Genomic DNA, 26672 nt, shown 5'->3' on the forward strand with positions numbered 1-26672 from the left:
GGAGAAGGAAGATGGGTCACCCACGGGCATTCAGGAGTACTCTTGCTGAATTGTCCCAGAAGGATTGGAGGTTGAAAGTCAAGAGTCCAGGGCAGCAGAAGTGATTTATTTCAGTCTCTCATCTTCCTCATGTCATGACGTTAAATGACACGTACAACTTAGTCATTCGACATGTTTAAGGGTGAGTGGGGGCTTCAGGTGGCACAGTCATCGGCCACTACTCCTGCTGTTTTACAGGATTCTGGGGGTTAAGAGAGATTTCGTAAATTGCTGAGAGCTGAGGAGGGGGAGCCACGATTTGAAAGCAGGCCAGCCTACGCTTCAACCTGTGCTCTTGTGACCAGTAGGATATGTTAGCACATCTCCTGATTGAAACCCAGACTTGTGCTCATGGTATAAATCCTGTCTGTTGGATGGTGGATTATTCTTTTAGACCACAGGTGGGCGCATCATGGCCCCCCACTCAGATCTGGCCTGTTGCCTTTTTTGTAAATCAAGTTTTAATTGGAACATAGCTACACCCACTGGCTTGCTGTCTGGCTGTTCTCTGCTACAGTGGCTGTGATGAGTAGTCATGACAGAGACTCGATATGTGGTCAAAGCTTAAAAGATTTGCTCTCTGGCCCTTCATAGAAAAAGTCTTCCAACCCCTGTTTTTGGCTATAAACTTGGCGAAGACAGAAACCGCGTGTTTTCCTCTCTTGGACCCCCCCCCCCCAGCACCACGCCCAGACACAGAAGTCAGTTCAGGACACTCATTAGCAAATTGAAATCAAGGTTTGTTGAATAAATGTAGAGCTCATACAGTGGCTGGGTAGTCTCTGCTCCCATCTCAATAAATATTATACACCAAGGAAGTGGCGACACAAGGCTTTAAGCCCACATTGTCTCACTTCTGCTCCTGTAACTACAGCGTCAAAGGACACGTACAACTTAGTTCATGTTTAATGCTGAGCAGGGTGATTTGAGCTTTGTGGTGACTGGACACTGCTCACTGAAGTTTTTTCTAGCGGCTGCCCAGAGTAAGGCTAAAGCTGTAAAGGGGACAGGAAGAGGCACAGGGAGGAGGAGGAGAAAGTTGGGGGACGTGTCCTATGGCCAGGTGTGTCTTCAGGTGTCCCAGGCTCCCCAGTGACGAGCGTCCATTTGGAGGAGGCCCTCATGGGGAGTAGAGGCAGAGAGGCTGCAGCCTCCGGACCCCTACAGGGGCAGGACTAAACCCTGCTGTGGTTCCGTCCACTCCTCCAGCCACGGCTGCTCCTTCCTCAGTGCTCAGCCTAATCAAGGTTGGCCCCCAAGAGCAAGAAGTTCTGGAAAGAAGGCAAAAAGGACAGACAAGAAAGCTCATTTTCTGCATGCCGGAGGTTAGGAGCTTCCTGAAAAGAACCCTTCAGTGGGAGAGGCAAGTTCTCACTTGACCCGAAAACCAGATCAGTGCAAAACCCAGGCCTTTTGTCGGGGGAGAACTTTAGAAACCACTGTCTCTCCTAGCTGCCTGACCCTGGGAATGTATTTGCATTTCCCAGTATCGTGATTTCTGGAAGGCACACATGAATGTCACTGTCCTCCAAAAACTTTTTTCTCCCAGGAGAACAATGCACTTCTGGGTTCTGCCTGAATTCAATCCCCACACATAATTAGTTTAAGAGGATGTTGTTCAGGATTACGTGAGAACAAACTATGAACAGTGAAGACGTTGGTACCTCTGGAGTTACAGAGTAAACTGCCATTGTCCCTGTCCCTGGTCCTGATGTGTTTCTTGCCCTAAAAGTTCTGGTTGATGTTGCTCCAGGATCATCCCTGGCTGCCGTGGCCGGAGGTGAAGGCTGGCCCGTGGCCCCGTGGAGACTCTCATTAACCCCAAAGTGGAGCATCTAATCTGACCCCTTCCTGCCATACTTGGCTAATGGGTCCGGCCCATTGCTGATGTTCAGCTGACACATTGGGACTGAATTACAGGAAACTGAGCTCATGTGGAAGTCAGGATTCTGCACAGTCACTGTACTTGCCCTCTGTACTCCAAAATTCGAAACAAAAGTATTTTCTCCTATAAACACTAGGTTCAGGATGTGAGTAGGAGTCAAGGGCTCCCCCTAATTCTACCAGCCCCGAAGCAGCCCTCCCAGGAGGTCTTAGAGCTCCCCCACTCAGACCCCATGTCTCACTGACCTCGTGGACTTGGAGCTCCAAACTGTTGAGGTGGGTGTCCCTCGGCAGAGGGAGAGGGAAGCCTTTCTCAAGCTTTGCTGGAAGATAAAGAACAGAAAGACACAGGCTGGATGGGGAAGGCTGGGGAGGCATGGACACACACGGCATTTGCCACTGGCTAGTAGGAGGGCAGGCTACTTCAAAATGTGGTCAGTTATTGGAATCAGGGATGGTTTTCTGTTTGGGGGGGCTCGCAGATGTGAATGCCTGGTAAATGCAGCTTCTTCAGGAGGGGACAGATGTAGACAGCCTTTCCCAGCCAATGGGTCCTGGGATGGAGCATGCCAGGCTTCTGACCAGGGACTCATCCTTGAGGACCAGCGTCTCCTCCCCTTTTTCTTTTCCAGGACAGCTGCCCTGCTCTTCTCTAATGGTGGTAAAAGGCAGATGATGAGGTTGGGCAGAGAGGGTCCTAGCATGGGAGGAGGCCGGCTGGGTTCTCAGGCAGCCACTGTGCCAAGCCCTATTTCCATCGAGCACACCTGGCCAGTCAGTGATCTAACCTGGACCAAAACCCAGGGGTGCTAACTCGAGGTGCAGCTTGGAATGCCCTTTCTCCCTTGGCCTAACTCCCTGTGCTTTGGGACTCAACTTAACCCTTGCCTCCTGGAAGTCACATTTAGTGCCCCCTCCCAGCTAGCTCCCGCAGAGCCCTGTGCTTCCGGTCACAGCATTTATCGCACTGGTTGTCACTGCCTGTTACACGTCTCCCTTCCCAACAGAGTGTAAACTCCATGATGGCAGGCTCACAGATAGCCAGGACCCCAGCCAGAGCAGAAGAGGGGCTCAGCTTGTTGAATGACTGACTGATCGTGAATCCTACAGAAAGGGTAGCATTTAACATTTGCACGGGGCAGTGAGTAGCAGCTGTTCTTTTTTTTTTTTTTAAGATCTTATTTTATTTATTAGAGAGAGACACGCAGACACACACACACACACACACACACACACATACACACAGAGCGTGCATGCGCATTTGAACAGGGGAGGGGCAAAGGGAGAGGGAGAGAAAGAATCCCAAGCAGACTCGTGCCTAAGAGCAGAGCCCAGTGCGGGTCTCCATCCCAGGACCCCAAGACCATGACCTGAGCCGAAACCGAGAGTCAGACACTGAACCTATGGAGTCTCCCAGGCGCCCCAGGAGCAGTTTATTCTTACCGTTGAGAGAGGGGTACATGGTGTGGAGCGCGTAGTAATTGAGGATGGCTTCCATCAGCTCCACCTGGAGTTGGGGGTGAGCAGAGCAGAGAGGGGAGCAAACAAGACATGAATGAGAACAGGAGTCCGAGGGAAGAACGTCTTGCTGGCCCCCAGCCTCCAGAAACACCGACATGCCGTCCCACTTACAGAATGGGTTGACCGCGACTGTCACTGTCACTGTCACACTACAGAGAGCTCCTTATTCGTCATCTCTGGACTTCCTTCCCCACCGGTACCTACCAGCTCATTCTACAGCAAAACATGACCCAAACCACCGTGGGGAAATTTAGTGTTTCTTTATTCCTCTTTGTGTGGATATTTAAAAATTCTGTTGCCGAAGCATTAATGCATCTGATTAAAGAGGGCTGTCCCAGATCCCGCTGTTAGAGTTCCATCACCCAGGGTACCTCCTCCAAATTGCCTCTCGTAAAATCTCAATTCTGAAGCTCACCAGCCCTGAGAGCTTTGGGTAAGGCACTGTGCTCCCATGCCACTATTATTACAATAGTGAGCACATACTGAGAGCTTACTACGTGTGAAGAGTTTTGCCAAAGTGTCTTCCTAAACCCATTGCCCCTTTTCATGTTCTAGTTCCTATTTGACGTGGTTGAAGTAGCTATTGTGTATTCCCCATTTTACAGTCAAGGAAACTGAGGCTCAGAAAGGTTAAGCTATTTTCCCAAGGTCACACAGTAGCAAGTGGCACGGCTGGTGTAAGAGCCCAGCTCTATCTTCCTTCAGAGCTTGTGCTCTTCCTGTCCATGTCCTGTCTCCCCGTTAGCCCTCAGGCAGTGCCCTTCTTAGATGATTAACTTTCAGACATGGTGTCCACTTTCTGTAAGACTGCAGCGCCGTCTTCTCGAGGGAGGGGGCCTTGGCACTTCCCCTGAAGCCTCCTAAAGCCCCTCTTGAAGAAGATACCCGAGAGGTGCTGGGAGAAAACCACTCACGTTGATGAAACGGACGTTGGAATGTTTCAGTTCCAATTTCAGCTTACTGTAAAGAGAAGGAGAAGCACCGGTCACCCCGAGCCGTGGCTGCTACTTCCTCGCAGTTCCCCTAGTGGGGAGTGCAGTGCTTATGGGCAGGGCCATTTCTGGGGGCCAATAGCCAGCCCTAGGGTTCCCCTGCAAGGTGGTTCCTGTGCATTTCAGGCTTTCAGCATGCACAGTGGTTTAAGAACAGGTGACATGGTTGCAAATTATGGTTGCTGAGCATCTTCAATACCTTAAATAAATTAGGATGGTGTGAATAGTAACTGGAAAAAATGGGACGCTAAAAGGAGCAGTCTGTACATCCAATGACGTAAAAGTGTATTGAAAAAAAGACTGGGAGGAAATGTGAAACTATCAGTAGTGACAGTCTCTATGTGGCAGGGTTATGGGGGATTTAAAAAAAAAATACTTTCGCAATTTCCATGCCAGGAGCATGCATTATTTGCATAATGTGGGAATAGACAGTAACAATGGGAGGGAGAGGCACCTGCATGATGCTGGCAAACAGCAGAGCTACTCAGGGATCCTCTGGTATTATCACTATGGAAGCCAAACCCCAATTCCCCCCACTGATTTTGGCTGCTGGCCCTTGTTCAGGGATTCTAACTGCCCTGGACCCATCTCTCTCTCTCTCTTTTTTTTTTTTTTTTAAGATTTTACTTATTTGGCTGACAGAGATCACAAGCAGGCAGAGAGAGAGGAGGAAGCAGGCTCCCTGCTGAGCAGAGAGCCCGATGCGGGGCTTGATCCCAGGACCCTGGGATCATGACCTGAGCTGAAGGCAGAGGCTTAACCCACTGAGCCACCCAGGCGCTCCCTGGACCCATCTTTTGCTTTCTTTTTTTTTTTTTTATTTTTTATTTTTTTTAAAGATTTTATTTTTTTATTTATTTGACAGAAAGAAATCACAAGTAGATGGAGAGGCAGGCAGAGAGAGAGAGAGAGGGAAGCAGGCTCCCTGCCGAGCAGAGAGCCCGATGCGGGACTCGATCCCAGGACCCTGAGATCATGACCTGAGCCGAAGGCAGTGGCTTAATCCACTGAGCCACCCAGGCGCCCCATCTTTTGCTTTCTGCTCTTGGGGCAGAGTAGTTTTGCTAAATTCCTTGATAAAACCCCTGTGTGAGGTCCTCCTACTTTGCTGTCTCTCCACAGTCCAAGGCCCTTGGCTGTCCTCTTGGACGCTGCAGACCCTCCAAGGCAGGCTGAGGCATAAACTCAAAATCTGGGACCTCCAAAAACACCCACATGCTCACCATTAGCTTCTTTTTTAAAGACCTCTTAAGGAGAAGTTCTTTCTGATGGAGTCCGTGCACTCTCTCAGCCAACAGGTATCTAACCCCGAGGCCAGGAATTAGTTCCTCTGATGCGCCCAGTGGACCTGCTCCTCAGCCGGGGGGCAGCATGCAGAGTGGGTGAGACATGGGGCACAGGTGAGGGCCCCAGAGAAGGACACCACCAGGGCAAGCGCCAGTCCCTGCTGATGGTATAGTCCCTCCTGCTCACTGGCTTCCTGGTTGAGTGAGTCTGTGCCTACTGGGTATCCGGACAGTGCAATGGCAAGGAGTGGCTCGTGGGCACCTTTAATCCTCCATCCAAAATCCCCTCCCTTCTTCATGTGAAGCACTGACAGTTTTTCTTAATCTTATATATGAAGTCCTTGCAAAGCCCCACATCTTCCAACTTGATTATGGCTCCTGAGTAATCCCTTTGGAGACGTTCAGCTCCTCCACTGAGACCTAAGAGTGAATGGGGCCCTGAATGTCACCTGTGCTATGTGGCAACTTGTCCGTCTTCCAGGTTTCCCACTGAGGCATTGTCAACAGGCCTTTCTGAAGGGGGACCCAGAATAGAGGATGATCCAGCCCCACTGGAGATCTCTGTCCCCAAGGGGTCAAAGCCAGCCCTATCAGTGAACAGACTAGATGCTCTGGTCATTGCTGGGTTATCCCCAGCCTACTGCATTTCCTCCCCTTGTCCTTGGCCTCTTACCTTCCTGTGGTCACCGAACCAACAATCCTGTCAGAGTTCGCACTGATGGTGGCAGAGATGTTGGTTGTCTAGAAAAGCAGAAGGGGAGACCCCAGACTCTCAGGTGATGTAGGAATCCTGCTGTCTCTCAGTCCAGGAGACAAATCTTCAGAAACAGAAACCACAGCCAGATGTGGGACATGTGGGCGAAAAGCAGCTACCTAAGGATTATGCGCTGAGGCTGTAGGATGTTGGCGGCTCCACGCTGACTTTAGGAAAGGTGAGCTGAGGTTTTAGAGGTCTTAACGGAAGCATAGAGAAGGGCAAATAAGTCCAAGCTAAAGACACAGAGCATTCGGATAGAGAGGCCGTCCACCAGTAAGTGTGGCTGAGCTTTGAAGCAGGCTACTAAGAGAAGTTCAGAGAGTCCCCACGCCCTAGGGAACTTTAAATACACCACTAACTGACAACTGGGTGTGAGAATGAAGCCTGGCCTGTCAAGGGGTGGGCTTGAACCAGATGATTGAATTTGGGTAATTTCTATTATTCTATATCTTAATTCATTTGTTCTTTTCTGTGTTCCACTGACGACCCCCCACCCCCCTCCCAGCGAGGACAGCGGGGCTGTTGTTAGAACCTCATGCCAGTCTAAGTGTGGAATCCCCAGTCAGTCTTTACTGGCCTGGGTGGGGTTAGGGCCATAGCTTTTTCTCTGGTGTTTGGCTTTAGTACCACAGTTATTGATCATCTACAAGTTTTCTATCTTACCAGGCTTCCCCTGTTTTGGTCCTTTGGCTAGAGAGAGAGGAGGTTATTGGAGCTCTTTCTTGTTCATGCCTGTTGGTATTTGTGGGTTGCCCCAAATTGGAATATGCAGGGCATCATATTATTCCTTAGATCCGGAGGCCTCTTGCTGATCTACATTTTTCTCTCTGCCTTTCAGAGTTTTCTTATTTATTTTATATACAGTGTATAAGATTTGGGGTTGCACTCAGCAGGAGTAGGGAGGACAATGGACATCTACTCAATCTTCCCAGAGGAGGAAGTGTTTTGCCCATTTTTAAATTAAACTGTCTTTTTCGTGACTGAGTTGTTAAGAGTTCTTTATTTATTCTGTATACAAGTCCCTTCTCATACATACGATTTGCAAATATTTTCTCCCCTTCTATGGGTTATCTGTTCACTTTCCTGAATTATGTCCTTGGAAGCATGAAGTTTTTAACTTTGGTGACGTTCAATTTATCCATTTTTAATTTTTTTGTTCATGCTTTTGAGTTGTATCTAAGAAGGCTTTGCCTAACCCAAGGTCATGAGGATTTAGTACTGTGGGTTTTTTTCTGAGAGTTTTGTGGTTTTAGCTTTCACATCTGGGTCTCGGGTCCACTTGGAGACAATGTTTGTGTATGCATCAGAAAGGGGTCTGGCTTTATTCTTCTGCATGTGAATATCCTGTTGCCCCAGCACCATTTTTTAAAAGCTTATTCCTCCCCATTGAATTGTGTTGGTCCCCTTGCTGAAAATCATTTGTCTAAAAATATGGTGATTTATTCATGTATTCTCAGTTCTAGTCTGTTGATCTGTATGTCTATCCTTATACTAATATCACACTATCTTGATTACTATAGCCTTATAGTAAGTTTTGAAACAGGGAACAATGAATTCTACAACTCGTTTTTCTTCTTGAAAATTGTTTTGGCTCTTCTGGGTCCCTTGAATTTACATATACATTTTAGGACTGGCTCGTCCAAAACAAAACTAACAAACAAACAAAACAAAACAACAGCTGAAATTTTGATAGGGATTGTGTTGAATGTGTAAATCAGTTTGGAGAGTATTGCCGTCCTAAGAGTTCCTTACATCTTATACTTTCTTTTAAAACATGATTTAATGATTTTATTTATAACAGTTTCAAAAGAGTGAAACTGAGCCCATTTTTATAGCAAATGTAGCAATGGCTAAGCTAAACTCATCCAACTTAGCTGGAGTGAATGACTTTTAAGGTTTCTTGCAACTCTGACAGTGTATGATTTGGTGAGGAGCCCCCTTGGGAAGCCTGCCTGTTGTGGCCGGGAATGCAAGGTTCCCTCCCGCTCCAGGCAGGCAGAAGCAGCCTCCAGCATCCTTCAGCCTCCCAGTCCTTCAGTGAAGGGAGGGGCTTACCCCACAGCAGATGTAACTCTTTGCTGCTCTGCCAGGAGATCAGACTTACCACCCTGAGCTGGAAGAGTAGCTTGCGGTCAGAGGAGGTAGGCAGGAGGACAAAGGCCTGGATGTCTATCACCGGCATGAAGGTCACATTCCCAGGGGTGAACGTCAGGAATGGAGCTGATTCAGGTGTTGTCTCAAGCTCTAGCTCCATATTGGGGTACATCCTGGACAGCTAGAGAAAGAGGGCAGAGGCTCAGGGAGAGGACCTGAGTCTCTGCATAGCTTCACTGATGTGCGACTACAGTCTCCACATCTGGTCTAGGTCAAGTTCCCTGTGATGAAGGTTCAGAGGTCTTACCCGAGGAGCAATGGCCCGGAACGAGCTGGTGTGCAGGCGGATCGGAGAGTCCGGGGGAATCTGCAGTAGGAGAAGCGGGAGGCTCCTTGAGATGCAGGACATGGTAACGGTTAGAGATGCGGACTTTGAGGTCAGACAGCTTGGGTTCAAATACTACTCCAGCCATTTTTTAGCTGGCTGGTTGTTGGCAAGCTTTGTTGGGTTCTGCATCTATAAAATGAGGATGATAATCACAGCACGAACCATGCAGAATGGGCAAGGAGTGAGTGAGACTGTGCCTGGGTAAAGCACCGAGCGCAGTGCCTGGGATCTCAGTAAATTCTTAGTTACTGTCTGTTTTTGTTACTTATTATTTCTCAGGGGCTCCCTCAAGGGCCAGTGAGAGCGCATAACCTCCACAACCTAGATTGAAGCTACTTCCAGCTATGGCCGCCCCCTGGTGCTGTTCTCTACCCACCCCTCTGACTTGTGGATCTTCCGGCTTGGCGAGCCCTGCCTGCACCTGCGCACAGCTCACCTTCCCGGATCTCTCCTCTGTCAAGATTCCCTCTTGACCTGGGCTGCTCCTGTAGCACTTGGCTGTGGGCATGCACGGCTCAGGTCTCCCTTCAGGGGCTTCCCAGTGAGAAGGACAGTTGTCTGACAGCCATTCATGCTGGGGCCACACAGCCCCCAGCCCCTGACTGAGCACAGCTGGGTGTTGCACTGGGGAGGTTTTTTTTTTTTTTTTAAAGATTTTATTTATTTATTTGACAGACAGAGATCACAAGTAGGCAGAGGCAGACAGAGAGAGAGAGAGAGGGAGAAGCAGGCTCCTGCTGAGCAGAGAGCCCGATGTGGGGCTTGATCCTAAGACCCTGGGATCATGACCTGAGCAGAAGGCAGAGGCTTTAACCCACTGAGCCACCCAGGCACCCAGGCACTGGGGAGTTTTGTCAGATCACAGGCAGGATCAAGACAATGGGCCAAACTGAAAGTAACCAGCGCTCGTGCACTTCGTGTGATAGTGTACGCAAGAGGCTTAACAGGAAAGGGTACTGGCACAACTCTGGTACTGGGCCTGTGCCCCGGCACCTGTGAGGGCAGATGCATCAGCAGAAGGGAGGAGAGGGTCACCTTATTGCCAGAGGAGCCCCAAAGAAAAGGATCCTGCTGTTTTATGGATCCAGGGGGAGGAGGGCCAGTAGAAAAGCACCGAGACCGAGTCAGATTGGAGAAAGCTGTCCTCCAGGCCCCAGCAAGGGGGTCTCAGCAGAAGAACCTGAAGCAGACTCACCTGAGGGTCCCCCACTCCCTCCACCCGTAAGGAGACCTCAGAATGGGGTGTCTAGGCTTGGAATGCAGATAAGCCTAAGAGCACTACCAGCCCCTGCCCGGGGAGGGGATGGGGAGGAGGCTTGAGTCCTTGCCCAGAACTCCCTCCAGAGACTGAGGAGCACTGGCCTGACACCATGTCTAGTGTGGGAGCACCCACCAGGTCAAGCCTTCCTAATTGTCTGCGGTCAGGTTCGAATGATCCCGCAGGGGATGTTAGCCTAGAGCCAGGCTCGCCCAATTTCTGGCTGCTCTGGCATTCCTCTGAGAAGCAGGCTCTGTTCTGTGCTCTCCCTCAGCTGAGCTGAGACTTCTCAGGGCAGCACTTCTGGCCAGGGTACCTGTCTTCCCCTCTCCATGGTTGCAGGACCACTGCAGCTGGGGAGGCGGGGGGAGGGTAGGGTAGCGCTCTCCCCTCATACTTCTCCTTCTTCTCCCCTTTATCGTTCGTGGACGCTCCCCTAATCCATCTCTTCCAAGTCTAGGACTGCCTTGGCATCTACTGCTTGGAGGACCTGTTGTGTCACTTCCCAGTCTGTTGTATTTTTGTTGAAATATTCCCAACAATAGCTACTGTGTATCATGCTTCAGAAGCTAAGCTCTTAACAGACAATCTCTAACACGATCTCTGGGGACTAGACACTGTTGGGATCCACATGCGTAGCCTGGATTTGAACCCATATTTGGCGGGCTTCAGGTTATGCATTCTTTCCCTGGTTCCTGGAAACCCCCAAGCCTGGTCTTCAGTTCGGTCTGCCGCTCTCTCCTGGGACCCCCCCTCCTCCGCCACCCACCAGCCTTCTCCTTCCCCTACTCACGTGACGGTTTTGGATGGTGAAGTTCATGCGTCCAGCTTGGTGGTAAACCCAGCTGGCTGTGTTGAAGACATATTCAGAGACAGCAAAGTAGACCATGTGGTCACGTTTCTCTGGCAGCCTGATGGACGGAGCATCGAAGAGGGCTGGGGAGCGCCAGTTTCGGCCAAAGAATTCACCCTGGAGACAGAAGGACCACATTGCCCACCCAAGGTTTCTACCAGGGAGGGTGCCAGGAAAAGGTGTCCAGGGGAAGCCCGGGGAAGCCTCCTGTGCCCTGCGTGGTGGTCCGGGTAGTGGTTCCTCTCCAGAAGGTGGACCTGGGGTCCTGAAATGTTCCTTCTGGCCCCACAACATTTAGACCCTGACGGCTGCCTGAAATCCCCCTTCTACATTACAGCTTCCTATTGGGGAGGTACACCTTGTGTTCTCCTGGGCTTAGGATGTGGCCTGGTAGTGAGAAGTATGGATTCTAGAAGTTAACTGTCACTTACTAGCTCTGGGACTTTGGGCGGGTCCCTAGCTTGTGCCTCAAACTCTTTATCTGCAGAATGTGGGTGATGCTAATGGCTTCTATTTCATCAAGGTGGCATGACATATAAAGGAGCATTTGTACACATACTCAGTTTCTGGCACATTAAGATAAGTGGTCATTAAATAAAATTGGAGGAAGATGGCACTGCTGGACCTGGCTCAGCCCCCAGAGAACTGTGGAAGAGACTGGAATAAAAAGGGGGCACACTAGTTTCCTACTGCTGCCGTGGGCACTGGCCAGGGATGGGAGCTTATGGGCAGGTGGACTAGAGAAGGAGAGTAGGAGCCAACTCTGGGAGGTAGCACTGATTTTCTGTCAGTGCTTAGCTCTATGGTCCCTTCTCCATGGCAACTTACCTTGAAGGGTGTGTCTAGGACTTGAGAATTCACTTGGGGAGCACCTACTAAACTGTAGTCAATGCCAGCAGTCTGGTCAATCATAAAGGTAACTGTGGAACAGGAAAGAGACAGTGTTAAGAATAAGGTGGTCAAACACAGTTGTGTGAGTTTTGCACTGCACAATTACAAGGCTCTCCTTTCACATGGACTGTTGCCTTTGGAGAATGGAAATGGGGCTGGGGCTGATCCGTGGTACCTTCTGTCAGAAAGAGAGTGCTGTATTCATTCACTCATTCATTCAGTATTTATTGAACACCTGCTATATGCCAGGCACAATGCAAGGGGCTGATGAGACAGCTGAGTGAGGGAGTCAGAGTCTCTGTCCTTTGGCAGTCCAGGGTTGCGGGGAGGAATGGGAAAGACAATTAAGTACTTGAGTAAAAAAAGGTAAAATTGCAACTCTGTCAGGTAGCCTGAGTCCATAGGATGACATCAGTCATATAACAGAGGGTAAAAATGGTGAGGGGGGTGTGTGGCAACCTGATTTGGACAGGGAGTCAGAGGAAGTGTTTCTTGGACTGTGATCTGAAGGAGGAGTGGGTGTTGACTGGGTGAAGGGGGTTGGAGGTGGGGGAAGGACCTTCCTAGCAGAGGGAATGACATGTGTAAAGATCTTGTAGCAGTAGGAGCATAGTAGAGACACTGAGAGTGTATTAGAGGAATTGGGCAATATTGGAGGCATATAGGGACTGCGTAGCCAGTCACATTGCCAGACCATGCAAGGTCCTGTCACTCTTAGTGTCCTAAGAGTCAGAGGAATGTTCCATGGGTTCCAAGAACAGGGGGAGACCCGACCTGTAAAAGGTCCCTGTGGCAGCCAGGGGGACAGGACTGAGGGGGATCCCCGCCCCTACACAGGGATCTCAGAGCACCCCTGTTTTGTTAAAGTGGCCAGGACGGATCCAACACATGCCTCTCCCCTGTACTTGTCGTCCTCTGCCCACCTCGTGCTCCCAGCATGCTTCCGAGTCACGACGCTCAGTTGCCTTACTCCCCTACTTCCAGAACAGACCCCCGAGAGAGATGGTGACCCCGTATACAGCTTCGTAGGATGGAGAGGCACTCAATGGGGAAAGTTCTCCTGGGGCTCATGGGAGATGATGGTGATGGTGGGTCTGGGGGTAGCAGGTGTCACAGCATCTGATGGCACCCAGAGGAGAGAGGGGGCCTCCAAACCTGGTAGAGTCCGGAGATAGGGCTCCAGGTGGGAGGTGGTTGACTTCCTGACCATTTCGCAGATCTGCCGACAGCGGGGGAGAAAGTCAGATGAGTTCCCCTCTCCCTCTCTCCTGGGCGCTGCCCCTCCCCCGCCGCCCTCCAGTACACCTGGCTTTTCTCCCTACCTTGTAGGCAGGTGTGTGAGGGGTGGAGGAGCACATGGAAAGGGAGAAGAGACCTCTATTTCTGTCAACACACAGCACTTGGTCACTGTCCTATTGGACTGGCCACATACATGGGCCAGGCTTACGTGCCTGGACTTTTCTGGAACCCACATTAAAAGTGAGTAGTGCCCAAGTTGGCACTGCTCTGGGGTCTGCTATTGTCATGGTCCTCAGTTCAATGCCTTGGCAGCTAAGTGGCAAGAAGTATAGCACATAAACGCATTTAGAGAGCCGAGGGGAAAAGCAGGAGAGCTTCCAGGTGTAGGAGTAGCTCTTGGGTCTCCATCATCTCAATATTCAAGACCTCTCTTTCTGTCCAGGCTCCTGGATATCTGGGAATTAGAGATCCCAAAGGGCGCGGTGCCTGGTCTGCATGCAGTACTCACTAGGGCCACCAGATGGCGCCAAGGCAAAGCCAAAAGAACAGTTTTCGGAAAATTCCAATTCCTCAGGAGTTTGGGCTTAGGAGATTCCAGAAGTCCCCCTCCTTCTGATTTCCTAACTTCAGCTATTCCTACACCATTTATATGGCTTTGCCTTTCCCATCTACTCACTTACTATCTACTTTACATCAAGTGGCCTTTTAAAAATTATGTTCATTTAGTAAAAATTATAGGAATTTTATATCACTTGTCAACGCAAGACTGGCATCCCTTGGGATAAACACAACAGAACTGGGGAAAAAAGAATACAAGGGGCTGGAAAAACGTTCCGGAAGCCAGGCTAGATCGGGTTGCCTCGTTGGAAAATGCCCATTTTTTTTGTTAAAAGTGTTCAGGATACATTGGCCCCAAACTGAGAATTTCCCTTTAGTGTAAAAAAGAAAGAAAAAGGACTGCAAAGGAAAGGGGTCATTCATTCCATCATTCTGCATGGCACAGCACTGAAGCTCCACATCACTTAAAATCAATGCTTTGTGTGGGGGAAGCTTCCCCACTAGGGGTACCAATATTTTGTGCAAACACCAAGCTAGCCTGTGTCAGGTGGGCCTGACCTGGGCTCTCCTAGGGCACAGGGTAAGGGAAGGGCCACCCGGGCGGCCAGTCCTTTGGGGGCCTGATTTCGTCTACCCCAAGTCTCCTGGTCAGAGGTCTTCTCTCTCTTCATAGCTCTCTGCACTCTCAGTCCTATGGGTGCCCAAGTTAGTGCCCCCATTCCCTGAAACTAACCACTCCTCGGGCTCAGCCTCTCTGGCACCTACCTTATTCCCCCTGGATACATGGTATCCAGCGTTTTCTGGACCATGTTTCCTATATTTGTAGGGCAGAGAGCTCAGCTTGCCTCTGGCCTCAGCCTGCTGCCCAGGGCTACTGGGGCATAACCTCGCGTGATTTACTCTGCCCTTCCTCTGCACGAGGCACTTGTCTGTGCCTGTGTGTATGACATCACATAGCCCTCCCAACAGCCCTGCAGGGTAGATGCTGTCATTACTCCTGTTCCACAGACAAGAATCCCAAGGTTCAGAGAGGGTAAGCCCGTTAACCACGGCATCAGAGCAACAAAGGGGCCGAGCTGGGATTCAAACCCAAGGGTCTGACCGCAGAACCCATACACTCAGGAGCAAAGAGTCCAGAAGGTGGAATATGGTTGAGAAATGACTCTGCAATACTGTTGAGTGCTCTGAGCACAGCCTGTGTGCCAGGCAAGCTAGGTGGTTATCGAATCAAATCCTTACCAGCCCCCTTCAGGGTAGGGGTCCTTGTCCGCATTTTATAAATGAGTAGAATGAGGCTTTAGGGCGTCCGTGCCCAAAGATACACACCAGATAAATGGAAGAGGCACTCTTTGCCTCCACGGCTTTTTCCAGAGTTGAGAGGTACTGAAGCCAACCCCACTATTGTTCTCTATATGGGGCATTTTTGGGGGGGGTGGGGGTGGTGAGTCTTATTTAAGAAATATTTTCCTCTCCTCAAAGTGAGAAAGATATCCTAGATTTTCTCCTAAAAAGTTTTGGATTTGTTTTGGCATTTAAATCCTTAGACCACCTGGACTTGATTTTTGTGTATACTGTGAAGGAAGGATGTAAGGTCACTTCTCCCTATCTCAGTAACAGCCTCTACAACTAGATGACCCGACCCTCTGCCAGTTCCAAATACCAGGTTAGCATCTGTGGTCATACAAACTTGAGAAAGCCTTGAAGTTTGCCTTGGCACCACGAATGAAGAAAGTTTTGCTAAGCAAATTCAAATGACGGTGCACTTACGAGACAAGGCTGTTTCCAAATACCAAATATGTATCTGCCGGTGATCCTTGTGTTAACCACAAATCTACTCATCTTTTTTTTTTTTTTTTTTTTTTTTACCTTTTGTTCCAAGATATTTTTGAAATTGTTTTCAATTCTTTCGTGGAAGAGGTTCAGGATCCAGCTGGGGAAAAAGAGGAAAGAGGGTTAGGATCCACTTTATGATTAACTAGGACTCCCAAAGGGAGGGCGACCCACGGATCTGAACTTCCCCCATGTTATCCCAAGAAGGGACCCAACTAGATGGGGAACTATCGTAATGTGTTAGTGGGAATGTCAGTTGGTGCAACCAGTATGGAAAACAGTGTGGAGGGTCCTCAAGAAGTTAAAGATAAAACTACCGTATGATCCACCAGTTCTACTTCTGGATATTTATCTGAAGAAAACAAAATGCTGATTTGAAAAGATATTTGCACCCCCTTGTTCATTGCAATCTTATTTATTATAGCCAAGATACGGAAACAACGTAAGTGTTCATCGATGGATGAAAGGATGAAGAAAATGTGGTGTACGTGTGCAAACACACACACACACACACACAGAGGAATATTAGCTAGCCATAAAAAAGGATAGCTTACCATTTGCAACAACATGGATGGACCTTAGGGCTATTACATTAAATGAAATAAGTCAGAGAAAGACAGATACCACACGATCTCACTTATACACGGAATCCAAAAAAACCCAACCACGGCCAAGCTCACAGATACAGAGAACACACTGGTGTCTTCAGGAGCAGAGGCCGAAATGGGTGAAGGAGGTCAAAAGGTACAAACTTCCATGTATAAATAAATTATAATAAAAAAATTTCCAGTTATCTATAACTAGGTCCTGGGGATGTGACACACAAACGGGGGGGACTAGAGTTCATAATACTGGGTTGCATATTTGAAAGATGCTAAGAGTAGATCTTAAAAAGTTTCCATCACAATAAAAAAATTTTGTAACTATGCGCGGTGACAGATGTTAACGAGACTTCTTGTGGTTGATCATTTCACAGTATCGACAAGGATCGCATCATTGTCTCGTATACCTGAAAGTACTATGTCATTTGTACCTCAATAAAAGAGAAAGAAGGGGGACATTCAGGCCTATTCTTTATACCCTAAAAAATCCACAGAACCACTTACCTGGCAGTTTAGCAAGTAGTCACTCACTCATTCATTCAACAAACCTTGACAGAGCTCCTCCTACCAGCTCAGCCCTGAGTTAGCTGTTGAGGGGACACTGGTGAATACGTTCATGGAGCACGTGATTTGAGTCTAACCCACTTCAGGTAAAGTTGCCCCGAGAGACCCTTCCCCACCACAGATCGTGCTCGGTGAGAATCATGGCCCAGAACAGACATTGTACGCCGTGTTCTCAGCTGGAGTGAAGGTAAGAGATTGTGGGACATAAGTGAACTAAGTTAGTGGAATTATGTCTGATAAAATGTTTTTCTCCCACATATTTTCCCTTACCATTGCATACTTGCTGATTGAGTGGTGTGTATTATAACTGTATGTATTATAACTGTATGTATCAATTCATGCAGTAAAATGGGACACAAGTATTTTCTGGGGGTTCTGCAGAAAGCATCTTGACCTTTCCAGGATTCTGTCCCCTGAGCCAGCCCAGGACATAGACTGGCTGAACGTTGGACCCTCTGTGGGTCTGAATGATGCCAGGTGTAGAGAAGCTGGCTGGAGTCCCTGATAGCTGTGGGTGAGGGTGTTACTTCTAGAAAAGTCTGTCGTCTCCAACATCTCTGGCTACCCCTCCAACATGAGGTGGAAGAAGGACAGATTGAAGCAGTAAGAAAATTTCCAAGGATCACAGGCTGCCTAAAGTCATCCTGGCTCCATTCCTCCTCTTGTCACCCAAATTCGGTCCAATCTCGTAAATCTGCCGCAGGTACTGCCGTGAACTCTAGGCAGTCGCTTAACCAACTGAGCCACCCAGGTGCCCCAGGAAGTGACCTTTCAAAAGGGCCAATCTGATTATATCCCTGCCTTTCTTAAAATCCTCCAGTGGCTTCCCAATGCCTTACTTCAGGATAGAGACTCGAGTTTGGCTACTGCTTATTCTCTTCTCTTCTTCTAATCAATCATCACCCCTTCAGGTACACTGATCCCTGCTTGTTTCCTGGGAAGCTCAGGCTTTTCATGCCTCAGGATCTTTGCACATGCTTCTTCCTCCACCAGAGAAGTTCTCCTCTCCTCTTTGGCTAAAATTCAAGGCTCGTACTAGCTTCGGCAGCACATATAATAAAATTCAAGGCTCATTTCAGATATCCTTTCCTTGAAGAAACTGCCTCTGCTCCAGATGTTAGCTAAGTCCTCTACATTCATAGCATCTGGACTCTCTCCTTTTAAACACGTTATCACAATATTCAATGTATGCTAAAATATTTTATGTCTCCTTCCCCCACTAGACTATACATTGCACCAGGGTGGAGACCCTGTCTCTTTTGCATCATCTTATATTCCTAACATTTAGCTCAGGATCTGAAGAATAATAGGGCATCGATAAATATTTGTTAACTGAATGACTGAGGAAATCTAGAAGCTCCCCATTTTGGTCAAAGACTGGGTGCTCATGGTTCTGTGTTCCTATCAATAGCACCCAACTATGCAGCTATTACCCCCCTAACAAATGAACAAAAATATTTTTCTGGCCCCCGCTCTGCCCACCCCCACTGTGTGTGTGTGTGCATGTAAACCACACAGAATTTCACAGCTTTGCTCCTGAGAAATGGGGTATTACGCCCACCCAGTTCAAACAACACAGTGGTTTCAAGCTATTCAGTCTCCACTCAAAGTTTCCTTTTCCAAATGGCAGCCTTGAGTTCAAAGGCTTTAGTATTTGTGCAGAAAACATCTGTCCGTTGAGTGAATGCACCGCGAAGTCTCTGGGTTCTCTAAAATATAAATTCCCCTAAAACTGAGAGGGATAGAGGACCCCACTTTTCTGCTGACATTTGTCCCCCCCAACATGGTCACCCAGCCAATACATGTCCAGCAAAGAGGCAATTGGCCATTCGTTCTGTTTGCCACTTACTGCCCACCCCCCCCAGTCGCCAGTGCCCTCTGTCTCCTCTCTGTGTCCTGGGGGGCTGACATGTGTAGATTCCTCTCTCAAGCCCTTTTGCTGTCTGGCTAATGGGGGGGCACAGGCATCAAGCAGAGGGAGGAGCTGGGGTCCTTATGCCCACGTGTGCCCCTGCTGTGCACTACACACCTGCCCCATGCCCCTTCTCCAAGATTCTGGCTCTTTCTGGGCTCTGGTGACACTCTTCTGTCCCCTCTCACCTTCCGCCCTAGGGGCAGGAATAGCTCCCTACTGTCCCTCCAGGCTGTTTAACATCCTTTGCTGAACACACCCCTTAACCCCGCCCACACTCCTGGGAGGATTCTTGTCATCAGATCCTTGTTAGTGAGGCCTTTTGAGCAGCCTCTGGGTCCTGCCAGGATCTGAGGGAGGCAGTGCCAACCCAGACCGAGTGGGAAGGCAGTCACTCTGGGGACTGGCCTCATTCCTTCGCTATGCACTGAGTATCTCCTCCCAGCAAGTCACTTCAGAATGCTGGATTGCCATTCAAGGCCACTTGCTCAGGTGTCAGCAGACTGTCTCTCTCCATCTTTCTTTCCTCCCTCCTTTCTTCCTTTCTTTCTCTCCCTTTCTTTCCTTCAGACTTTATTTATTTAGAGAGAGTGTGAGTAGTGGGAAGGGGCCGAGGGAGAGAGAGAGAGCCTCTCCCACAGACTCTGCGCTGAGCCTGACATGGGGCTCCCTCTGGGGCTCAGTCCCACAGCCCTGAGATCATGACCTGAGGGGAATACAAGAGCCTGATGCTCAGCAGACTGAGCCACCCAGGTGCCCCAGCAGACTTTTTCTTAAAGGGCCAGACAGTCAATATTTTGGGCACCGCAGGCCACATGGTCTCTGTTGCAGCTACTCCGCTGTTGTAACCCTAAAGCAGCCACAGACCCGATGTGAGCAGATGAGCGTGGCTGTGCACTGATGACTTTATGTACGAAAACATGGTGCAGACTGGATCGGCCTGCAGGCTCTTAGTTTGCCAGCCTCTGATCCTGATGCGCCTGAAATCGTTCTCTATGCCTCATCAGGAGCGTCCCTGGGTGGGCCGGATGCCGAGGCGTCTCGGACAACCGCCAGCAAGGGCGTGGACTCACTTACCTTAGTTGTCCGGAAATGTCAACACTCATGTGGCCGATGGAGTTGCGGCAGCGGGCCACGGAGGCAGTGGGCCGTCCGGACGGGTCCTTGCCCAAGTTCAGAGAAACTGAGATGGAAATGTCATCCACGCTCACATCGAAAGTCCCATCTAGGGTGCTGGTCGGGAGTTACAGGAAGCAAACGGTGTATGATCAGTCACCTCCAGGAAGAGGAGGCAAAAGACCAGTCCCCAGGTCCTTCCTACCTAGCTGTGTACCCTAACTGAGCCTTTACTTTGCAACCAGCATTTATTAAGCACCTACTGTGTGCCGGAAAGGCAAACTGCTAAGTGCATTCCATCTGTTATTTTACTTAATCCACAGCTTTATCAGTGAGGTAGACTATTATTATTATTATAATTATTATTTAAGGATTTTATTTATTTATTTAACAGACAGAGATCACAAGTAGGCAGAGGCAAGGCAGAATGAGAGGGGGAAGCAGGCTCCCTGCTGAGCAGAGAGCCCGATGTGGGGCTCGATCCTAGGACCCCAGGATAATGACCTGAGTCAAAGGCAGAGGCTTACCCCACTGAGCCACCCAGGTGCCCCAGAAGTGGGATATTACTAATCCAAATTTTACAGATGGGGTTGGAGGCTTGGAGAGGGTCAGATTTGTTTCTTTGTAGACTGGTTGTCTGAGACACATTCTGACCCGAGTACTACTCACACGAAAGCCTTTTTCACTTTCCAACTCCCACTGATAAACACGTAGTTATTGGACAGGGTAGCTCTGACCCCCTGTCTTGGGCGTAGCCTCAGATCCGAGTTCCTGAGCTCAAAGTGATGGATCTTCAGTCTGGGGAAGGAAGGCAGAATATCAAACCCAGGAAAGCCAGGCGCATACCAGTCCTCCGTGTGAGGCTCTCCGGCTCTGGAGTTGTTAGTGACTTCCTGTCGTTGCTAATTTCTGGGCTGCTTCACTCTTCCCTCTTGGGCTTTTTGGTTGTTCTAACACCTTTCTAGAAAACTGCCTGTATTAGAGTCCCTCCACTGAAGTTCCTCATGTGGATTCTGCTTTTTTGGGCAGGTCTGTGATGGGGATAGTCCCCCTGCGTGGTACACTCCTTTATGTCACGCCCTCCCTGTGGCCATTTGAGTTTGTGGCTCTTGTTGCAGCAACACTCATGAATTCACTCAACAAACATCCACTGAGATCCTGCCCTTGAAGAGCTCACAGTTGGTGGCAGATCTAGACATGTTAACAAACCATAAAGGCCTATTGTGAAAACCAGATGCGAGAGGTGCTCTAGGGCTGTGGGAAAGGCCCTTGACCTCTAAGTGGCGTGGCCTCAGTATTGTGTATGTGTGTGTGTGTGTGTGTACATGCAAATTTAAAGTACTTCCTTTTTGCTCACTGACTTCAGGAAATTGTCCTGGGAGACTTGGGGAGGATTCCAAGAGGTAGCCTTTTCTATCAGGGATGAATAAATGATCCCCAAGAACCTATTATGGACACTTAGGGGCCTGGGGAAGAAAAGTCCATGCAATCAAGGAACGGCTTAAAGAAAGAGTAAAGTGTGAAGACTCTAAGATTGACTGTCTAACAGCTACAGGGAGGTCAAGGTCAGTTAAGCCTTATGGGGAGGGAGACGAGGAACGGGGGCTGGTTCACCTGGACCCGGAGGCCACCTGTTTTATTCCTCACTAGGGTTAGTTGTGGATGCCATCTTCAAGAAGTAGTATGCAAATAAAATGCACACATTTTCCAGAACAACTTAAAGTCCTTCATTACAGACCCATTACAGCTCCAAAGGCTTCAGAGGAATGGATAGCTTATCTCAAGGAGGTCTCTCATCTAGGCACTCAGGAGAGTAGCCCGAGGTCTCTGGCAGAGAAAAAAATCTAGGGCTAGTTTCTGCAGGACTGACCTCAGGGTCTGTGAATGTTTTTCAAGGCTCTCCCTCCCATCCTGATGATTCAAGAAACATACAGCACCTTCCAGAAGCGTCACAAGAGCTGGTCATGATCATTTTGCCTTTAATCCAAGTGATGATTCTGTGTTTATCCCCTTCTCCCAAAAATCTAGGCCCCCATTTTACCTCCTCACCTACCCCTACGGTGGAGAATGGAGACCTCACCTGTAAAAGTCATAGGCCACACTTTTGATCCAGCCGACTTTGAAGCTTCCGGAGAAATCAGGCAACTTGATCGTAGACAGCTCCTTCTTCAGGATGGCTACTCCGAATCGGCGGGCTGAGGGGAAGTAGTGGGAGTCAGCTCCTTCCGTGGGAGGCAACCAAGCCCCACGGTCGAGTGGCCGGGCTCTGAAACCACACGGGCTGGGACGGAATGTAGGACTTGCCATTTCTTCTCCCTGTGCTCCCGGGCAAGTCTCTTAAATTCCTTGAGCCTCACTTCCCCCCATCTGTAGAATGGTCATAGCGATGATGCCCACCGGAGTGTGAGAATTAAATTAGATTGTGAACTCAAAGTGCCAGGTAAATGTTATTTATCTACTCAACAAGATCGTGGAAGCAATGATGTAATACAGTGGGGCTTTTGAGGACTTACTGATGCGTGGTCAAACCTTCAGGTTTTTCAGTTGCCCGGGGGTCATAGGTTCACAATGCAGATTCCCAGGCCTAGCTCCAGTTGCCCCAGAGACGGATATTTGGAATCTGTATTTTAACATAGGTCCCAGAAATTCCGGGGTGGTCCACTGATCCCCCCCTCAGGAAAATGCGGGTCTAGTCTCATCCTTCACCTGTGATACTCAAGACCTGGAAACTGAAGCCCAGAGAGAGACCTATCCAAGGTTTCTGAGCCAGGTGGGGGAAGAACCCCAGCTTGTGGACCCTTGTCCAGAGTACCCTTGTCCACGCCACTCTGGTGGGCAACAGCGGGCACCAGAAAAATGGCGGACCCTCCTCCACCCTTACCATATTCCAGGCCTTTCCTGGTGATTCTGGCCACGAACCCAGGATTAGATGCCCCTTCTTCGAATCCAGAGACCTCTACCAGCAACAGCAGCACCACTACGACAAAGTACGATCTGGCCATCATCCTGTCCTCAGCAAGGACCCAGGCAGGGGTTGGTCAGAGTCTCTCTGTAGGAGCCTCCCTTCCCGAAGGTGACAGCAGGGCCGAAGTGCTTATAAGGCCAGCAGCCAGATGAGGAACTGAGCCTGTTGGGAGAGAGGGCGGGGAATGTTCAAGGCTTTGCGGCAGCCCAATTTTCAGCAAGTCGAGATGGGGAGAAGTTTGCTTGTGAAATTGTTTGAGGTTTATTTCTGGCCAAAGTAGGGCCACCGCCTCCAGCCTCTTCCTCTTCCAAGCTCTGTTGCCCAGTGCTGCCTGAGGACCCTCCCTGCAACACCTCTGTCTAGCGGCACACTTCAGTCACTCCCCATTCATTATCTACGGATTGAAACGTAAACCTCCAGCGTGGCAGCGGAGGCTCACAGCCTGGCTCTGATTTCCGACCGGACGTTCCACCAGCTTCCTGCCGAGCCTGCGCTCTGGCTCCCCCGGGGCCCGGCGGTCCCCACTGATAACCACGGGAGACCATCGCCAGCCAGGCCACACATACAACAAATGGATTCTGCAGTTCTAGGCTCCCGACGGCTTCGCTTTTTTTTTTTCCTCTTGCTTACATTGTTTTAAATCAACTTTATTAAGGTATAATGTATATGCAATAAATGCAGACATTTTAAGCGTACAGTTCAATGAGTTTCGACACATGTGTATATCCATGTACCCACATCGTCATCAAGATAAAAACACTTTTGGGGCACCTGGGTGGCTCAGTGGGTTAAAGACTCTGTCTTCGGCTCAGGTCGTGATCCCAGGGTTCTGGGATCGAGCCCCACATCGGGCTCTCTGCTCAGCGGGGAGCCTGCTTCCTCCTCTCTCTCTGCCTGCCTCTCTGCCTAATTGTGATCTCTGTCTGTAAAATAAATAAATAAATAAAATATTAAAAAAAAAGATAAAAACACTTGCATCACCCCAAGGACCTCCCTTGTGCCTCTTCCCAGCCAATCTCTGATCCCACCTCTTACTCCTGATAACCATGGACCTGCTTTTTGAGACCATCCATTCATTTTGCCTGTTCCAGAGCTTTGTGCAAATGGAACCGAGCAGTCTGCATCCCAACTGTGCTGACTGCCTTCTTTCGCGCAGCATTACATCTTTGAGAGGAATCCCTGGTGTTTCATTTGTCAGTACTTCACTCCTGTTTATTGTACAACAGTGCACACAGCCACCGGACCAATCCTTTTATTGTATTGTATCGTATCTTTAATTTTCTTCACATAGGAAATACATCCACATGGCTCAGCAGTCAATCCGTATAACAAGACGGACAGCGAGGGGTCTGGCTCTCAACCCTTTTCTGCATCCCATCGGGTCCTATCGCCTCTGCAACAAAACAACATGAAACGCCACTGGGGTAAGACATAGAAGGCGACTTGACACCTTACATCCTAGGGCCTGTGGGAGCCCAGAGAGGGAGCAATCAAGACAGGAGAAGCACTTGGTCTGGGTTTCAAAGTATGTGTAGGAGTTTGGTAAGTAGTCACAGAGAGGAAAGGTATCCTGGACAGAGGGAACAGAATGAGCCAAGACACGGAAGCCTGAGGCAGCACTGCACATCCTGGAAAGCACAGGGAACTGTAGGGTGAGAGGCAGGAATGAACGAGAGTGTGGCCGAAGACCAGGCTTAAACATGGACAGAATCTCCTCTTGAAGGGCCTGGATAGTCTGGTTGAAGTATGAACAAAGAAGAGTTTTCATTTTCCCATCATTGATCATCTCTATGTTGTGTTACATTTTCCTTTTCCCCTGGATGGTGGCTCCTTTTGCGACCTCTTGGTCCCGATTCAAGCATTTCCATCACGTTCAGTTTAATTTACGACTTGGTCCTGTGCTTGTAAACCTGAATCTCCTATTCCACCACTCAATGTTTTCTCTCTGCCCCGTGCAGGCATCTGGAGGTTCTCACGGCTTGGAGCAGACAAGCATGTATGTGCCCGTGCATGTACATGTATGTCCACATGTGCAATGGTATGTGAGCATGTTTGCATGTGAGTGTATCCGTGCGCATGTGTGTATCCGTGCGTGTGTGCTTACATGGGCATGCATGTGTGCATGTGTGTGTGTGTGGGGGGCTGGTTGTCTCTTCATGCAACCCTCCCTTCCTCTCCCCTACTCTGACGTGTAAGGTAGGAGGGAGGGGCTACCAGGGGGCACTGGAAGTCCTCTCTGTGTATCTCAGGGGTGGTGAGTGGCTCATGCTGAGGCTTCTCAGCACCGACCAAACTTGATATCCATCAACTGAGGGTGGGTAAACTGAGGCCCCCGGGGGCGCTGTTACTGAGGTGCTTAATTCCAAACAGCTGTTCCAGGCAAGAACCAACCTTTGGTTCTCTGTCCTCTACTTGCGGCCCCCAATATGTCCTTGATCCTAGGCCTGTGGCCAGAGTTGAGTCTAGTTTCACTTCCCTTTGGAAGATGAGACATCAGGGGGGTGGTCGTTGCCTTTTCTTTGCTTGTCGCAGTGCCTACATCTCTAGGACATCCCCATTCTTCTGGAGGCCCCTTTGTCTCAGTTTTGTTTAGGGGAATAGTCAAGAATCTTTTCCTCTCTCCTGTCAGATGGTCCGGAGAAGGGATAGTAGAGGGTCTTTGTTGACATCCTCCTGGAAAGAGTTTAATCAGGAGCCTGGCGGCTCAGGTCTGGGTTCTGCCCAGAGCTCCAGCAGCAGCCGGAGGATGGAGATCTACATGAAGGGGGCCCATGGGCTTGGACTTCAGGGTAGTCTGGGAGACAGAACAGACTCAGACTGCCCATGTCAGTTTCCTGAGCCTATGTGACAGGGTGAGCAAGCTGGCAGGATTCAATAATAGAAATTTATTTTCTCACAGTTCCAGGGCTTTGACGTCTGAGATCGAGGAATCTTCGAGTCTTCTCAGGGCTGCGAGGGAGATTCACTCCAGTCCCCTCGCTTCTGGGGCTCTCTGCCAATCGTTGTCATTTTGTAGCTTCTGCCTTCCTTGTCCATGGAGTTCTCCCTGGGCATGTGGCTGTCTCCAAATTTCTCTCTTTCAATAAAGACACCAGTCCTGTGGGATTAGAAGCCCACCTTAATGACTCATCTTAATCAATTACCTCTGCAATGACCCTATTTCACAATAGCATCACATTCTGAGGTATTGGGGGCTACAATTTCAACATATGAATTTGCCGGGGGTAATCCAGCTCATAACAGTGTCCCATCAGCTGTAAGGAGTGAGGATAGCAGTTCAAGTCTTGGGGATGCTGGAATTTGCATCAAGGACCTTCATGACTGTCCCTCCATAAGCCTCTATCCCATCCCCCAAATGGGCATAATGTTACCAAGCTTGCAGGATTTCTGTGGAGATTAAATAACATTTGGGAATGCACTAGGGTGTCTGGAACCTGCTGAGCCTAGGCAGAGAGGTCGAATGCATTGGGGACCATCCCCCAAGCTGACCTCCTGAGACATCTCATCTTGCCAGAGATGCAAAACCAGCAGTAAAGAAGACCTCTTAATTGTGGCTTTCACTTCTCCTTTGGCCAAAACTTGAGGTCATGTCCAGTGAATTGGAAGTTCATGCATCAGAACTCCAGGGTTTAAGCCCCACACAAGCTCTGTGCTGATGGCGTGCCTTTGACACATTCACGGACACTACCTCTTCATCAGAACCTCCCAGGCATCCTGTACCCATCTGACTTAGTGTGCCCTCTGCCACCTCGTCCTGGGACTGGTCTCCTCACTGGCCACCACCAAAATCCCTCTTCTTCCAAAGATAAGGAGTGCATGCCACCCTGTGAATACCCAGGGGTGGCCCAGCCTTGGCATTTTTCTTCTCCCCCATGGTGGGACCACTTGAACTCTCTGTTGGGTGCACCGCAGGCCTGCACAGA

At 49.4% G+C, this 26672-nt stretch overlaps 1 protein-coding gene across 2 annotated transcripts; it reads right to left on the reverse strand.

Moving 5' to 3' along the window:
• Positions 1-88: 88 nt before the first annotated feature.
• Positions 89-22918, reverse strand: LOC116594971 (lipopolysaccharide-binding protein-like). 2 transcript variants are annotated; one of them, XM_032350690.1, is made up of 15 exons: positions 22666-22917; positions 21865-21979; positions 20454-20582; positions 19746-19901; positions 15627-15690; positions 13119-13182; positions 11901-11992; positions 11013-11189; positions 8881-8940; positions 8584-8754; positions 6396-6463; positions 4359-4404; positions 3367-3430; positions 2170-2246; positions 89-1310 (listed from the first exon to the last, which is right to left on the reverse strand). In XM_032350690.1, the coding sequence occupies exons 1-15, from the start codon at positions 22787-22789 to the stop codon at positions 1278-1280; spliced, it is 1440 nt and encodes a 479-aa protein (XP_032206581.1). In that variant the 5' UTR covers positions 22790-22917; the 3' UTR covers positions 89-1277. The 2 variants fall into 2 exon arrangements, with proteins under 2 accessions (XP_032206581.1, XP_032206582.1); XM_032350691.1 differs by lacking the exons at positions 89-1310; positions 2170-2246; positions 6396-6463 and having other exon boundaries at positions 3388-3430; positions 22666-22918.
• Positions 22919-26672: the final 3754 nt, after the last annotated feature.

This window comes from Mustela erminea, chromosome 7 (genome assembly GCF_009829155.1).
Source record: "Mustela erminea isolate mMusErm1 chromosome 7, mMusErm1.Pri, whole genome shotgun sequence".
Lineage (NCBI taxonomy): Eukaryota > Metazoa > Chordata > Mammalia > Carnivora > Mustelidae > Mustela > Mustela erminea.

What these genes read in the sequence shown, in the direction of transcription:
- LOC116594971 (XM_032350690.1), bottom strand. Translation starts at nt 22,789, where the DNA reads ATGATGGCCAGATCGTACTTTGTCGTAGTGGTGCTGCTGTTGCTGGTA. An exon ending in TCCTAGACACACCCTTCAAG is followed by an intron (nt 11,190 to 11,900) that starts GTAAGTTGCCAT and finishes TTCTGTCTCCAG; the next exon opens with GGTGAATTCTTTGGCCGAAA. An exon ending in TCACCATCCAAAACCGTCAC is followed by an intron (nt 8,941 to 11,012) that starts GTGAGTAGGGGA and finishes CTCCTACTGCAG; the next exon opens with ATTCCCCCGGACTCTCCGAT.